This window comes from Nerophis lumbriciformis, linkage group LG21 (assembly GCF_033978685.3).
Source record: "Nerophis lumbriciformis linkage group LG21, RoL_Nlum_v2.1, whole genome shotgun sequence".
Taxonomy (NCBI): domain Eukaryota; kingdom Metazoa; phylum Chordata; class Actinopteri; order Syngnathiformes; family Syngnathidae; genus Nerophis; species Nerophis lumbriciformis.
The window spans coordinates 10378920-10394894 of record NC_084568.2 but is presented as its reverse complement, the minus strand read 5'-3'; the positions used below and the strand labels follow the sequence as shown (position 1 = coordinate 10394894).

At 41.7% G+C, this 15975-nt stretch overlaps 1 protein-coding gene across 3 annotated transcripts in view; it reads right to left on the bottom strand.

The window, feature by feature from the left end:
* Nucleotides 1-15975, bottom strand: part of sv2a (synaptic vesicle glycoprotein 2A) — a 60184-nt gene that overhangs the window by 13879 nt on the left and 30330 nt on the right. For 2 of the 3 annotated variants that reach the window (XM_061983104.1, XM_061983106.1), the window contains exons 3-6: nucleotides 5526-5706; nucleotides 5089-5437; nucleotides 2999-3088; nucleotides 2811-2918 (exon numbers count right to left, since the gene is read on the bottom strand). In XM_061983104.1, the coding sequence (XP_061839088.1) occupies nucleotides 2811-2918; nucleotides 2999-3088; nucleotides 5089-5437; nucleotides 5526-5706 (728 nt within the window). The remainder of the gene's footprint in view (nucleotides 1-2810; nucleotides 2919-2998; nucleotides 3089-5088; nucleotides 5438-5525; nucleotides 5707-15975) is intronic. The other variant, XM_061983105.1, reaches the window with a different exon arrangement.

The window sequence follows — 15975 nt, the reverse complement described above, 5'->3', positions numbered from 1 at the left end:
TCAGTCATACACAGAGCAACATTTTTATTTTACATGTTTAAATTGGGGGTGTCCAAAAAAAGATTTTTCGAATAAATCACGATTTATACTTGTAATGATTCTTAATTTCTAAAAATAACAATAATTAAAAAAATTAATAATATATACATAAATATTTAAATTTGTGATTGATTAAAAATAATGTGTGTGTATATATATAAATATATATATTTTTTTTTAATTATTGTTTTTTTAAATTGTTTTATTTATTTAAATCTTCCTGTCCATCCACCCAGACAAAGCATATTGTTGATGTAGATCAGGGGTCCCTAAACTACGGCCCGTGGGCCAGACCCGGCCCGCCAACGTCCAAAATCTGGCCCACGGGAAGACCCAAGTTAAAAAAATATATATGTATATACATATTTTTTTTAAATCTGTCCTTTCTAATCCATTTTCTACCGCTTGTTAGTCTCTGTGTCTCCTAGTCGCTCAGGCAAATCATATTGTCTAAAAATGCATTTTCCCATCGATAACGTGACATCATCGCGCTCGCGCTGCAGTGTCGGGTGAGCGCGCGGCAAGGGCTATCTCATCCCTACAAGCCTGTTTTGCAGGTTTCCCTGCTCTTCAGGGGATCATCAAGAGTTTTTTCCTGCTTTACCCTGGTATTGAGCACTGTATAACGGATAAACCACAGTACCCTCGACTATATATATACTTATATATATGTATATATATATATATATATATATATATATATATACTAGAGATGCGCGGTTTGCGGGCACAACCGCGGAGTCCGCGGATTATCCGCGGATCGGGCGGATGAAATTAAAAAAAATTAGATTTTATCCGCGGGTCGGGTCGGGTCGGGTGGTTGAAATAAAGAACAATTTGATTTTAAATAGATTCAGGCGGGTGGCAGTTAAACCAATTCGGAAATATATATACATAGTTAAATGTTGTTACCCACATACGAAAAAGGAGCAGGCACCTGCAGCATATGCCACAACAGAAGAAAAAAAAGAAAAAGAGATGGACAATTTTACGGAGCGGAGAAGGGACGCCTCGCCGGGGTCCGGGACCGAGGCCCCTTCCCCCGAGAGGGCCCCACCGGGAGCCGTAGCTGAGGCGATCCGCGAGAAGGGCCCGACGCACGTCCAGGGTCACCACCGCGCCCACCGCACCGACACCCCGCCTCGTCCGCCTTCGCCGCGGCCGGCGTCACGCGCAGCAGGTAAGCAGCTTACCTGCCCGCCACCCCCGTGGCCGGGGGCTCGTAACAGGGGTCACTCCGCGCGCTCCGCCCGCGCAGCTTACCTGCCCGCCACCCCTGTTGCCGGGGGCGCGTAACAGGGGTCACTCCGCACGCAGTGCGCTCACGAAAGGGGTGGGGCTCACCCTGGTTGATATAGACAGCAGCTGGACGGTGGCCATGGAAGTTGGAACCCGCTAAGGAGTGTGTAACAACCCACCTGCCGAATCAACTAGCCCTGAAAATGGATGGCGCTGGAGCGTCGGGCCCATACCCGGCCGTCGCCGGCAGCGAGACGCGCTCAGCGCGGCTCCCATATGATTGCGCACTGGTGTGCGTCTGGGTCGTGACAGCGTGGCACGCGAATGTCTGTGCTGCATTGGATCAGTCTCCTTTCTTTAACAGGCAAAAGCTTTATAACCTCACTAATGCCTTGCATCGTCTATATTAGATATATAACAACGGGCGGGTGCGGGCGGGTGCGGTTCTGATCAAATGTTAGATCGGGTGGATTGCGGATGATTGACGACTTTCTGATGCGGTTGCGGATGAAATAATTGCCTATCCGCGCATCTCTAATATATACATATGTATATATATATGTATATACAGCCCGTAGTTGATCATATCTGCTGTACAGATTTACTTTAGAAAAGAGAAGTGTCTCTTGTTGCCTTTTTTGTATTTGACTTTATTAAATATTTGGGTGAAATTTGATTCAACCAAACCAGTTTTCTTTTAAGTAATATAGAAATTGATCAGAGTTGTTTATCTATTTTATGGAGAGATGTACCGGTAGTTAATAATAGAACTGCCATCCAATGTTATCCAAATTATTTATCGTCTCAGAGACATTCTCCAACAAGTATGGATTTGCTTGTTTGTGGCACAAACCCACAGTCGTTCAGATTGTACTTTGTTGTACTTTAATGACTGTCCATGGTCCTAAATTCAAGGAGGATGAGCTACAAATTATAGAAGCTGTGTGCTAAACAGATGGGATGTTTATATCTTACCCTTTACATCAACAATTCATCATAATCCTGACAAAGGTAAAAAAAAAAAAAAAAGAAGTTTTTTGTGTCTTTCTGGCCATCTCAGGGTCTAAGTTGGATGTCAAAGTTAACCAACTTGTGGGTTTATGTCCACAACCCTTCACTATCTAGGTGAGAGGCATGATTTATAATCGAGAATTAACTTTCACCAACTCAGAGGTGATGCAGCAGCTCAATATGTCAATATAGCAGCATAAGCAAGTTAGCTCTCTGTGATCATGGCGCCGCTAAAAGTAGCTAGAGCTTATAGTAACAATATCGCAAATTCTTGTTAATATTCAGGTCATGACATGTAAATGGAGTATTGTTGGTGCTTTTTGGATGTTTTTAGAGGGCTTTGTGGGTGGAAAAGAGTACCTCTATTAGCTGCATTGTTAGCCATCTCTTGCTGTATTTGACGACTTAGAATGCACAGGGGGAAAAAAGTGTCCTTGTCTTAAATAAAGACTGTGAATGATAAGCAAAATACCAAAAAAAAAGTCCAGTTCCCCTTTAATAACAGAAGAAACTTAAAGCACCTGATGGAAAAGCGAGGTGAGCTTTATCCTCCATTTCTGGTGCCAGGCGGCGCCGTCGCCCAAGTTGACCAACTCGTCCATTTGATTCACAGTTTTGATCGTGGTCACCTGCATGGGATGATCATTGACATGAAATGTATTATTAATAATAATTATAGTAATAATAAGCATAGAGGAAGTCCGCTTACAGAGAAAACCCTTTCTGGGTAACCTTTGGCCCTCATGTTGGTGTCGTGGACCTGCTTCAGAATCATCCAGGCCTCGTCGTGCTTCCCATTCTGGAGAAGAAAAACAGTAAAAACTCAAACATGACGTTGAAACAACATGCTTTTTGACAACTTTTAATCAATGTTGGGTTCTAACGTCGATTTGACCATTGAATTTTGGTAATTTTTCCAGTCTTCTACAACACAAATACAACGTTGAAACAACATGCTTTTTGCCAACGTTTATTCAATGTCGGGTTGTGACGTTGATTTGACCATTACATTTTGGTAATTTTTTCCAACCAATATTCCACAACACAAACACAACATTGAAACAACATGCTTTTTGACGATGTTTATTCAATGTCAGGTTCTGATATTGATTTGACCATTGCATTTTGGTAATTTTCCCAAACAATATTCTACAACACAAATACAACATGCTTTTTGACAACGTTTATTCAATGTCAAGTTGTGACGTTGACTCGATTGAATTTTGGTAATTTTCCCAAACAGTAGTCTACAACACAAATACAACGTTGAAACGACATGCTTTTTGACGACGTTTATTCAATGTCGGGTTGTGACGTTGATTTGACAATTGAATTTTGGTAATTTTTCCAACCAATATTCCACAACACAAATACGTTGAAGCATGCTTTTTGACGACGTTTTTTCAATGTCGGATTGTGACGTTGAATTGACCATTGAACTTTGGTCAGTTTTCCAACCAATATTCCACAACACAAATACGTTGAAACAACATGCTTTTTGCCAACGTTTATTCAATGTCAGGTTCTGACGTTGATTTGACCATTGAATTTTGGTAATTTTTCCAACCAATATTCCACAACACAAACACAACGTTGAAACAACATGCATGTTGACGACGTTTATTTAATGTCGTCGTGTGACGTTGATTTGACCATTGAAATTTGGTCATTTTTCCAACCAATATTCTACAACACAAATACAACGTTGAAACAATAGGTTGTGACGTTGATTTGACTGTTTACATTTTTGGTAATTTCCCTACTAACATCGTGAATTCAACGTTAGACATCGACGTTGTCGCCATTTACAAATACAACAATTTTGCAACGTCGTTTTTTTGTTGTTGTTGTTATGTAGGGATGTCCGATAATGGCTTTTTTGTCGATATCCGATATTGTCCAACTCTTAATTACCGATTCCGATATCGATATATACAGTCGTGCAATTAACACATTATTATGCCTAATTTTGTTGTGATGCCCCGCTGGATGCATTAAACAATATAACAAGGTTTTCCAAAATAAATCAACTCAAGTTATGGAAACAAATTCCAACATGGCACTGCCATATTTATTATTGAAGTCACAAAGTGCATTATTTTTTTTAATATGCCTCAAAACAGCAGCTTGGAATTTGGGACATGCTCTCTCTGAGAAAGCATGAGGAGGTTGAGGTGGGCGGGGTTGGGGGGGACGAGGCTTTAGGGGGGGTGGGAGGTAGTGGGGGGATGTATATTGTAGCGTCCCGCAAGAGTTAGTGCTGCAAGGGGTTCTGGGTATTTGTTCTGTTGTGTTTATGTTGTGCGGATGTTCTCCCGAAATGTGTTTGCCATTCTTGTTTGGTGTGGGTTCACAGTGTGGTGCATATTTGTAACAGTGTTAAAGTTGTTTATATGGCCACCCTCAGTGTGACCTGTATGGCTGTTGACCAAGTATGCATCGTGCATTCACTTGTGTGTGTGAAAAGCCGTAGATATTATGTGATTGGGCCGGCACGCAAAGGCAGTGCCTTTAAGGTTTATTGGCGCTCTGTACTTCTCCCTACGTCCGTGTACACAGCGGCGTTTTAAAAAGTCATACATTTTACTTTTTGAAACCGATACCGATAATTTCCGATACTACATTTTAAAGCATTTATCGGCCGATAATATCGGACATCTCTATTGTTATGTCTTCATTCATTTTCTGGCATTAAAACATCTTTGCTAGTGACGAAGGACAAAAATGTGTTTGTTGCACTTTCAAGGTGCCTGAGGCGTTAAGCGCCACCCGAATGAAGGTGAAGTGCACGAAGCTGACCTCCAGGTAGAAGCGGGGGCTCTCAGGCATGGTGCTGAGGGCCGAGATGGCCGCCACCGAGGGCAAGGCGCACACCATCACGAAGACGCGCCAACTGTGGAACTGATAGGCGGAGCCCATCTGGAAACTCCAGCCTGCGGAGACAAAAACATGGACAGGAGAACGCGGATTAAAGGTGAAGATATGACGCGTCTCACCGTAGTGGGGGATGATGGCCCAGGCCATGGCCGAAGCGTAGATGCCGCCGATCATCCAGAACATGCAGAGCCAGCTCAGATGTTCTCCTCGCTTCTCCTGAGCCAGGAACTCCGAGTAGTAGGAGAAGACGATAGGGATGGAGCCACCGATACTAGGATAGTAAAAAAAGGACACACCATTGCACCTGCAGTCTCGCTCACAGCCAGCAGGGGGCGTCGGCGACGCCGCATAGTCCTCACCCGACACCCGAGGCCAGGCGGCAGAAGAGGAAGGAGACGTAGCCCTGGACGAAGGACGAGAAGAAGGCGAAGACGCTGTTGATGGAGAGCGAGATGAGCAGCGTCTGCCGCCGGCCGATGCGGTCGGCCAGGCCGCCCCACACGAAGGCGCCCACCATCATCCCCAGGTACACGATCAGACCTGAGCACAGAGGACAGGGGGCGTCAGGCGAGGGGAGGCGAAAGTGAGGAGAAACGAATGAAGGGTAGAAAGAAGGCACGGCGACGTCGTGGCTAACATGGAAGCTAAAGTCAGGGCACAGGTGAAAATTGTACATGTCCACCATTCAATCATTATGTAAGACAAGAACACATGTTTTCACAAAACCCCAAACCAGTGAAGTTGGCACGTTGTGTAAATTGTAAAAATAAATACATTCATTTGCAAATCCTTTTCAACTTATAGTCAATTAAATAGACTGCAAAGACAAGATACTTAACGTTTGAACTGAGAAACTTTATTTTTTGCGAATATTAGCTCATTTGGAATTTGATGCCTGCAACATGTTTAAAAAAGACTGAGAAAGTTGAGGAATGCTCATCAAACACTTATTTGGAACATCCCACAGATGAACAGGCTAATTGGGAACAGGTGGGTGCCATGATTGGGTATAAAAACAGCTTCCACGAAATGTTGTCATTCACAAACAAGGATGGGGCGAGGGTCACCACTTTGTGAACAAATGCGTGAGCAAATTGTCGAACAGTTTAAGAACAACATTTCTCAACGAGCTATTGCAAGGAATCTAGGGATTTCAACACCTACGATCCGAAATCTCATCAAAATTTCCAGAGAATCTGGAGAAATCACTGCAGGGCCGAAAAACAACATTGAATGCCCTTGACCTTGGATCCCTCCGGTGGTACTGCATCAAAAAACAACATCAGTGTGTAAAGGATATCACTACACGGGCTCAGGAACACTTTAGAAAACCACTGTCAGTAACTACAACAAAAACTCTACAATGCAAAGCGAAAACCATTTATCAACAACACCCAGAAATGCCGCCGGCTTCGCTGGGCCTGAGCTCATCTAAGATGGACTGATGCAAAGTGGAAAAGTGTTTTGCGGTCTGACGAGTCCACATTTCAAATTGTTTTTGGAAACTGGACGTTATGTCCTCCGGAACAAAGAAGAAAAGAACCATCCGGATTGTTATAGGCGCAAAGTTGAAAAGCCAGCATCTGTGATGGTATGGGGGTGTATTAGCAGAGGTGTGGACTCGAGTCACATGACTTGGACTCGAGTCAGACTCGAGTCATGAATTTGATGACTTTAGACTCGACTTGACAAAATGTAAAAAGACTTGCAACTCGACTTAGACTTTAACATCAATGACTTGTGACTTCACTTGGACTTGAGCCTTTTGAATTGACATGACTTGACATGACTTGCTACTTTCCCCAAAACCCAAAGATGAAAAAGTTATTCGGGAGCGCTCCGTATTTTTCATTGTGTATTTGTCTATCAGCGTTGCGTGTGTCAGCTGGTGTGGTCTCAGTACAACAGCCAATCAAATTAGATCTACTTTGTTTTCATCACACAGCATTCATCCAATCAAATTGCAGGACAACCAACGAAGAAGACATGTCCAAACCACACGCCAGTGAACAAAAAATGATACCTAAAATAATTTCGTTTGGGTATAAAAATTACGAGGTGGTCAACACAAAACGGTTTGCAATATGCAACACATGCGGTTCGAAAATTACTGATGGAGAGGCAACAACTTCCAACTTCGTCCGGCATTTGAAGTTGCACAAAGAACGGTAAGTTTTGAATGTAAGATAACGTTTATTGGCTAAGTAACGTGACTTTTATTTGCTGTGTAGTTAAATCAGTGAGGCTGTAAACTCACTGCTAACGTTATAACGTTATTGCAAACACGGGAATCTGTTGCAGTTCACTACCTTATTCATACTTTTTGTTCAGTGATTTTTTTAAGCAGGGTTACGTTAGTCAATATATCACACGTAACGTTAGACGGCGGTCAGCAGCACCGCGTATTTTAGCCACCTAAAAAAAAGACAAAAATAGTAAAATAAAGGTCAGTTAAAATGTATACTATATTATGAATATGTGTACCGTTTTAGCTAGCTTTCTGACATACTGTTGGTTGTTTACCTCAGTGGTCCCCAACCACCGGGCCGCGGCCCGGTACTGGTCCGTGGATCGATTGGTATCGGGCCGCACAAGAAATATTTTTTTTTTTTTTTTTTTTTAAATTAAATCAACATAAAAAACACAAGATACACTTACAAGTAGTGCACCAACCCCAAAAAACTCTCTCCCCCTTTTGTTCTGGGCATTGAACATGAAGACTCTTCCTTCACTGTTCCGAGTGGCCATGAGAGTCTTGGCAGTGCCTGCCTCCAGTGCTCCAGTGGAGCGAGTTTTCAGCCATGGTGGCATCATACTACGCCCCCATCGTGCACAAATGACTGACAGACTCTTGGCTAATTTGGTCTTTTGCAAATGCAATGCAGCATAGGGCCCTGACATATAAAAAGTACAACTTTTTTGTTATGTTCACGTATATGTCATGTTTTTTCAATGTTAACACTTTTGTACAAATAAGTACATTTGCACTTTATTTTTCAATGTGTTTGTTCTGTAAAGGAATGAGTTAATGTTTAAAATGACTGGTTAATAGTGCTATTATGGGGCGGCATGGCGTAGTGGGTAGAGCAACCGTGCCAGAAACCTGAGGGTTACAGGTTCGCTCCCCGCCTCTTACCATCCAAAAATCGCTGCCGTTGTGTCCTTGGGCGAGACACTTCACCCTTTGCCCCCGGTGCCACTCACACCGGTGAATTGAATGATGAATGATAGGTGGTGGTCGGAGGGGCCGTTGGCGCAAATTGCAGCCACGCTTCCGTCAGTCTACTCCAGGGCAGCTGTGGCTATGAAAGTAGCTTACCACCACCAGGTGTGAATGATTGATGGGTTCTACATGTAAAGCGACTTTGGGTACTTAGAAAAGCGCTATATAAATCCCAGTTATTATTATTATTATTATTATAAAGTGCAATGTCAGCACAATTTTATTTCCTGCAATTTAAAATGCACTTGTTTTAATAAATAAATACAGCATTTGAAAAGCATACACAATCTGTGTTAATATATTAGTCTGTGGTTAAAAGGACTTGAAAGGACTCGAAACTCAAAATGCAGGACTTAGGACTTGACTTGAGACTTTCCAGTCTTGACTTTGGACTTGACTCGGGGCTTGCCTGTCTTGACTCGGGACTTGACTCGGACTTGAGGGCAAAGACTTGAGACTTACTTGTGACTTGCAAAACAATGACTTGGTCCCACCTCTGTGTATTAGTGCCCAAGGCATGGGTAACTTACACATCTGTGAAGGCACCATTAATGCTGAAAGGTACATACAGGTTTTGGAGCAACATATGTTGCCATCCAAGCAACGTTATCATGGACGCCCCTGCTTATTTCCGCAAGACAATGCCAAGCCACGTGTTACAACAGCGTGGTTTCATAGTAAAAGAGTGCTGGTACTAAACTGGCCTGCCTGAACAACTTAAGCTGTGTATATATATATATATATATATATATATATATATATATATATATATATATATATATATGTGTTGAGTCAAAGAGTTTGGACTTCCTGCTATAAGTTCTGTTTATGAGTATCAAACATGCGATAGTCAGTAAGTTTAATCATTTAGTTTTTCTTTGGCAACAGCTGAGATAGGCTCCAGCACCCCCCGCGACCCCGAAAGGGGCAAGCGGTAGAAAATGGATGGATGGAACATGAAAAGTACAGTAAGGTCCAAGGAGGCTAACGACCTACAGAGCACAGGAAGTGAAGTTAAGAGCGTGACACAACAGTGTGTGATGTTGACAAGTTGCTAATAGAAACAAACTGCAGTCTTTTGTTGTTCCACCTCCCTCATCCCTGCCATCTATCATCTTGCCATATGTGGTGATGCTCACACACACGCACACAAACACACACACACAACACACACACACACACACACAAGCCTTTCTGACATCCTGTCAGCAGCCTTCTCGCCAAGTGCTAATAAACCAGTGTGGCTGTGAGCTAATAAAGAGAAAAGAGCAGTGCTGTTGAAAAGCTTGTGTGACATGTCAACTTTGATCAAAGTGTGTTTGGTGTGCTTTTTATTGTCCATAAGCATCAAATCATGGAAGGAGTGAAAACAATATTGTTGGTTTCATTCAAACATTTAAAGTAATGGTGTCCAAACTTTATGGCCCGGGGCCGCATTGGGCTATACACATGTATGTATGTGTGTATATAAATATATACATACACATATATATGTATATATATATATACACACCTATATATATTTATATATACACATTTATATATGAATATATACACACACACACACACACACACACACACACATATATATATATATATATATATGTGTGTGTGTGTGTGTATATATATATATACATATATACACATACTGTATAAATATATATATGTATATATATATATATATATATATATATATATATATATATACGTACACACACACACACACACACACATATATATATATATATATATATACATACATATATATACATATATATATACACATATATATATATATATATACACAGTATATATACACCATATATATACACACACACACACACACACACACACACATATATATATATATATATATATATATATATATATATATATATATATATATATAAAATATCGGACTGCCGATATTATCGGTCGATAAATACTTTAAAATGTAATGTCGGAAATTATCGGTACCGGTTTCAAAAAGTACAATTTATGACTTTTTAAAACGCCGCTGTGTACACGGACGTAGGGAGAAGTACAGAGCGCCAATAAACCTCAACCCCGACCCCCCCCCCCACCTCAACCTCCTCATGCTCTCTCAGGGAGAGCATGTCCCAAATTCCAAGCTGCTGTTTTGAGGCATGTTAAAAAAAAAAAATGCACTTTGTGACTTCAATAATAAATATGGCAGTGCCATGTTGGCATTTTTTTCCATAACTTGAGTTGATTTATACTTATATTTGTTACATTGTTTAATGCATCCAGCGGGGCATCACAACAAAATTAGGGATAATATTGTGTTAATTACACGACTGTATATATCGGTATCGGTTGATATCGGAATCGGTAATTAAGAGTTAGACAATATAGGAATATCGGCAAAAAAGCCATTATCGGACATCTTTAATATATATATATATATATATATATATATATATATAAAGTTTCGTAATCAATCAGAAATGTCAAGCAGCTAAAATGCACCAAACATGGATAATTTGACCAGCTCAGTGAGTTCAAACCCCGGCCGAGTCACACCAAAGACTATAAAAATGGGACCCATTGCCGCCCTGCTTGGCACTCAGCATCAAGGGTTGGAATTGGGGTTTAAATCACCAAAATTATTACCGAGCGTGGCCACCGCTGCTGCTCACTGCTCCCCTCACCTCCCAGGGGGTGAACATGGGGATAATTTCACCACACCTGGTGTGTGTGTGTGTGTGACTATCGTTGGGACTTTAACTTATAAAAGTGGTGAGTGTTTTGCATTTTTCCCCATCATGCTTTGCAGTGGATTTAAATGGGTGTAATTCTAAATGATGTACTGTGCTTGGACACTTTGTATAAAATCCGCAAAGTTCAGTGCGCAGGTTGTGTTATGTGTGACCATGTGTGTTGACTTTTTTGTGTTGGTTCATTTGCGCCAAGAATGGGAAAGTTTGTTTGGATTGGGTCATATGTAATAATGCTGCGCTGTGTACACTTCAATCTGCAATTCATGGTCATTAATATAACTTACTAGGGTGGTCCACAAGATGGCGACAAACTGGCAGCAATTATAGTGTCAAGATATTTAAAATTCAGTAGGACTGAATAGCAACAATACATAACCAAACATGTGTGTGTGTGTGTGTGTGTGTCAGCGCAAAGAAGGTGACTTTCACTCTCCTCCTCGATTGATTGCAGGGACTGCTCTCTTCTATCTGTTGCCGTGTTTCCACGGCGACGGCCGTGCATATTAGCATACTAACGTGTGTGTGTGTGTGTGTCATTTTGGTGTCGCTGCCCGGAGGTGTGTGATTCATGTGCTTCACTGGCAGCAAGAGAGACGACGCATTGCAGCAACATGACGACAGACAAGACACGCGTGGTGACCAGCTGCATGATGATGATGATGATGATGATGATGATGGGCGGGGGTGGGGCATCCATCACCCTTTCAGCAAAGAGTTCCCGTCTTCCTGTCAGCATGTTGAACTGCGACCACTACTCTATTTATATTGTTACCCACCGGCGTTCATTCGGAGCCACATCGCATTGAACAGACTTCTTCTTTTCCTCGGTGAAAAGTCAACATTAACACAAATATGCGCGCTTTTAGGCCAAACTAATCATTGGTGTGCACTCACACTGCTATCTCTGTCACGTGACCAAAAACTGCAAGGTAAGGACTTGGGTGGCCCAACTCAAAGATTCCAAAACCAAGAGCTTGTCCGCTGGGTTAGAGAGGAACTATGCCTATCATTCACAATCCCTATGTAAGACAAGAATTGTTAGAATAATGATGTGTAAGTTATCACACAACTTTAATATGCTTAAAGTCTGTTGCTATAGTTATTAGCTATTGTGCTCAAGCTGTACTGTTTCTATCTGTGCAAGGACAAAACTTCTTGTCTGAGGGGTGGCCTCAGCCGCAGATGTTATCTTTGTTTAGCCCGCTAACAGCTAAGGACTTCAAGGACCTCAACAAAGATAAGACGACAGCACGCAGACGAAGCAGAGACAAGGCGAGCCCAGCACATTCCGTCACGTATTGTGCGTACTGGAGCTGCTTTGCATATGTGTGACCACTCCTTTTAGAGGCGGCCTCAGTGATGTTGACTGTGGAACTCCTGAATAAATAGAGGGACGCGGGAGCTGCACCTTAGAGCGTAAGGGCGAGACTGTGACTAAGTGTACAGCTCCATGCGTTCTCCTCATGAGCTAAATTGAACTCTGTCTCTGCATGATTCCTTGCTTCTTGTCTGATTAATAGATGTCATCAGTGTTTGAACCTGACAAGAATACAAATGTTAAAAATATATGCATTCTAACTCGTAAAGTATGGCCGGTAAGAGGTGGCTAACCGTGCAGCTAATGAGAGTACAACACTGTGCCCATGAAGCCCTCTAAAAAAATATTAACTTACATGAATATTACCAAGTATTAATTATATTGTTACTTTAAGCGCTAAAGTAGAGGGACTACTTTTAGCAGCGCCGTGATCACAGAAAACTAACTAGCTCATGCTGCTATATTGACATATTGAGCTGCTGGATCACCTCTGAGTTGGTGAAAGTTAATTCTAGATTATAAATCACACCTCCCACCTGGATAGTAGAAGGTTGTGGACATAAACTCACAAGTTGGTCAACATTGACATTCGACTTAAATCGGAGATGGCCAGAAAGACGCGAAAATACGATTTTTTTTCAACCCTATGTGAGGATTATGATGAATTGTTCTTGTAAAGGGGAAGATATAAACATCCCATCGGTCTTTATCCCAGTGAGCGCAGATATTGTACAGCAAGTGATTGTTTTATTATGTTGATGACGCTGAGTGTTTGCTGTTGAAGGGAAAAGCGGACGTTGTGAAATGATCAAAATATATAAATATTATATGTTGTTATGAATGTTACTACATTACATATATCCTTACATTATATAAAACCGTGATGGAGTTTGTTTTTTTTACAGTGTTTTAGGCGCAATAGAGCGACTTTTGTTGACTTCATTGTTGGCTGACTTTTGCTAGCATTTATTTACAACTTAGAATGCAAAAAAAACATGAAAAACATAAAAAAAAAAAAAAATGAAGCTCCCCTTTAAATATAAAGCTGACATATTGACCAGTTTAGATTTGAGCAAAAGATCCTAAAATATAATTTTAAAGAGTCACACACTCACATCAAGTGCGTGCATATGATATGCATCCATCCATCCAATTTTCTACCGCTTGTCCCTTTCGGGGTCGCGGGTGGTGCTGGAGCCTATCTCAGCTGCACACGGGCGGTACACCCTGGACAAGTCGTCACCTCATCGCAGGGCCAGTTTACTTGAGTAATATTGTCATCAGAGTGCAGTCTACACGTATCTCTTATGTTTGACTGCCATCTACTGGTCACACTTATCATTACAACATGTACCAAATAAAATAGCTCTGAGGTGGGTAAGCTCAATCAAACTTATTCCTTACATTAGGTGCGCCGGGTTATAAAGTGTCGAATTTTGAGGGAAAAAAAAGGATTTTAAGTGCGCCTTATAGTATAAAAAAAATTGCTGAATAGACATTGTGATGCTGGATGACATCCGCTATGAATATCAGGCGTCTCGTCATTAGGTTCATTACTGCCACCTGCAGGGCTGGAGGGCTTCTGAAGCGCCTTATGTTCAACGGACTCTCTCTTAGCTTCTCGAGCAAACATCTCGTTGTAAGAACGAAAACGCGGCACAAACACAACTTCCTGTTTTCCAAAGAAAAGGAGCCGGATGATGAAGGCATGGAGGAAGAAGCTGAGGAGCATGGCGGCTTGGAAAGGAAGGAGGGGGAAGGGAGTACGATGGCGGGTCTGTGACAGCACAGAGGCTGCGGGGTGTGTGTGTGTGCGTGTGTGTGTGTGTGTGTGTGTGTGTAAAAGAAGTGTGTCTCACTGCAGGGTTGTGTGTCGTGCACACAAGGGGGAGGAGGTGTGGCTATAAATAGCAATCAGAGTTCCCCTCTTTGTGAGGATCTCTGATGCTGGCGGTCGCTCGGCCATCACGACTCAAAGACCACTTCCAGCCTTGATAACGCATTTTAGCACCGTCGGTGTTCCTTTTCTCCCGTGAGTACCTCCGCCAGGCACAAACCGCCTCATGGGCTGAGACAAGAAGACGTGAAATGTTACGTGAACACGCAGTCATCTCTTCTTTCCACACTGCAGCGGCCTTAAATGGCTGCTACAGGCGCAGTAAATAAATCAGAAACACAGAATGATGAAACAGAAACAGAATGATCTAAATATTTACATATCTGCTCCAGCCCCCCACCGCGACTCCCAGAGGGACAAGCGGTAGAAAATGTCTAATATATATATATATATATATATATATATATATATATATATATTAGAGATGTCCGATAATGGCTTTTTTGCCAATGTCCGATATTCCGATATTGTCCAACTCTTAATTACCGATTCCGATATCAACCGATACAGATGTATACAGTCGTGGAATTAACACATTATTATGCCTAATTTTGTTGTGATGCCCCGCTGGATGCATTAAAAAGGTTTTCCAAAATAAATCAACTCAAGTTATGGAAAAAAATGCCAACATGGCACTGCCATATTTATTATTGAAGTCACAAAGTGCATTATTTTTTTTAACATGCCTCAAAACAGCAGCTTGGAATTTGGGACAAGCTCTCCCTGCGAGAGCATGAGGAGGTTGAGGTGAGCGGGGTTGGAGGGGGGGGGGGGCAGGGTTGAGGTGGGGGATAGCGGGGGGTAGTGGGGGGTGTATATTGTAGGGTCCCGGAAGAGTTAGTGCTGCAAGGGGTTCTGGGTATTTGTTCTGTTGTGTTTATGTTGTGTTACGGTGCGGATGTTCTCCCGAAATGTGTTTGTCATTCTTGTTTGGTGTGGGTTCACAGTGTGGCGCATATTTGTAACAGTGTTAAGGTTGTTTATACGGCCACCCTCAGTGTGACCTGTATGGCTATTGACCAAGTATGCTATGCATTCACTTGTATGTGTGAAAAGCCGTAGGTAATATGTGATAGGGCCGGCACGCAAAGGCAGTGCCTTTAAGGTTTATTGGCGCTCTGTACTTCTCCCTACGTCCGTGTACCACTCCGTACAGCGGCTTTTTAAAAAGTTATACATTTTACTTTTTGAAACCGATACCGATAATTTCCGATATTACATTTTAAAGCATTTATCGGCCGATAATATCGGCAGCCCGATAAATGCGATATTATCGGACATCTCTAATATACTGTATATATATACACACACAGGTAAAAGCCAGTAAATTAGAATATTTTGAAAAACTTGATTTATTTCAGTAATTGCATTCAAAAGGTGTAACTTGTACATTATATTTATTCATTGCACACAGACTGATGCATTCAAATGTTTATTTCATTTAATTTTGATGATTTGAAGTGGCAACAAATGAAAATCCAAAATTCCGTGTGTCACAAAATTAGAATATTACTTAAGGCTAACACAAAAAAGGGATTTTTAGAAATGTTGGCCAACTGAAAAGTATGAAAATGAAAAATATGAGCATGTACAATACTCAATACTTGGTTGGAGCTCCTTTTGGACACCA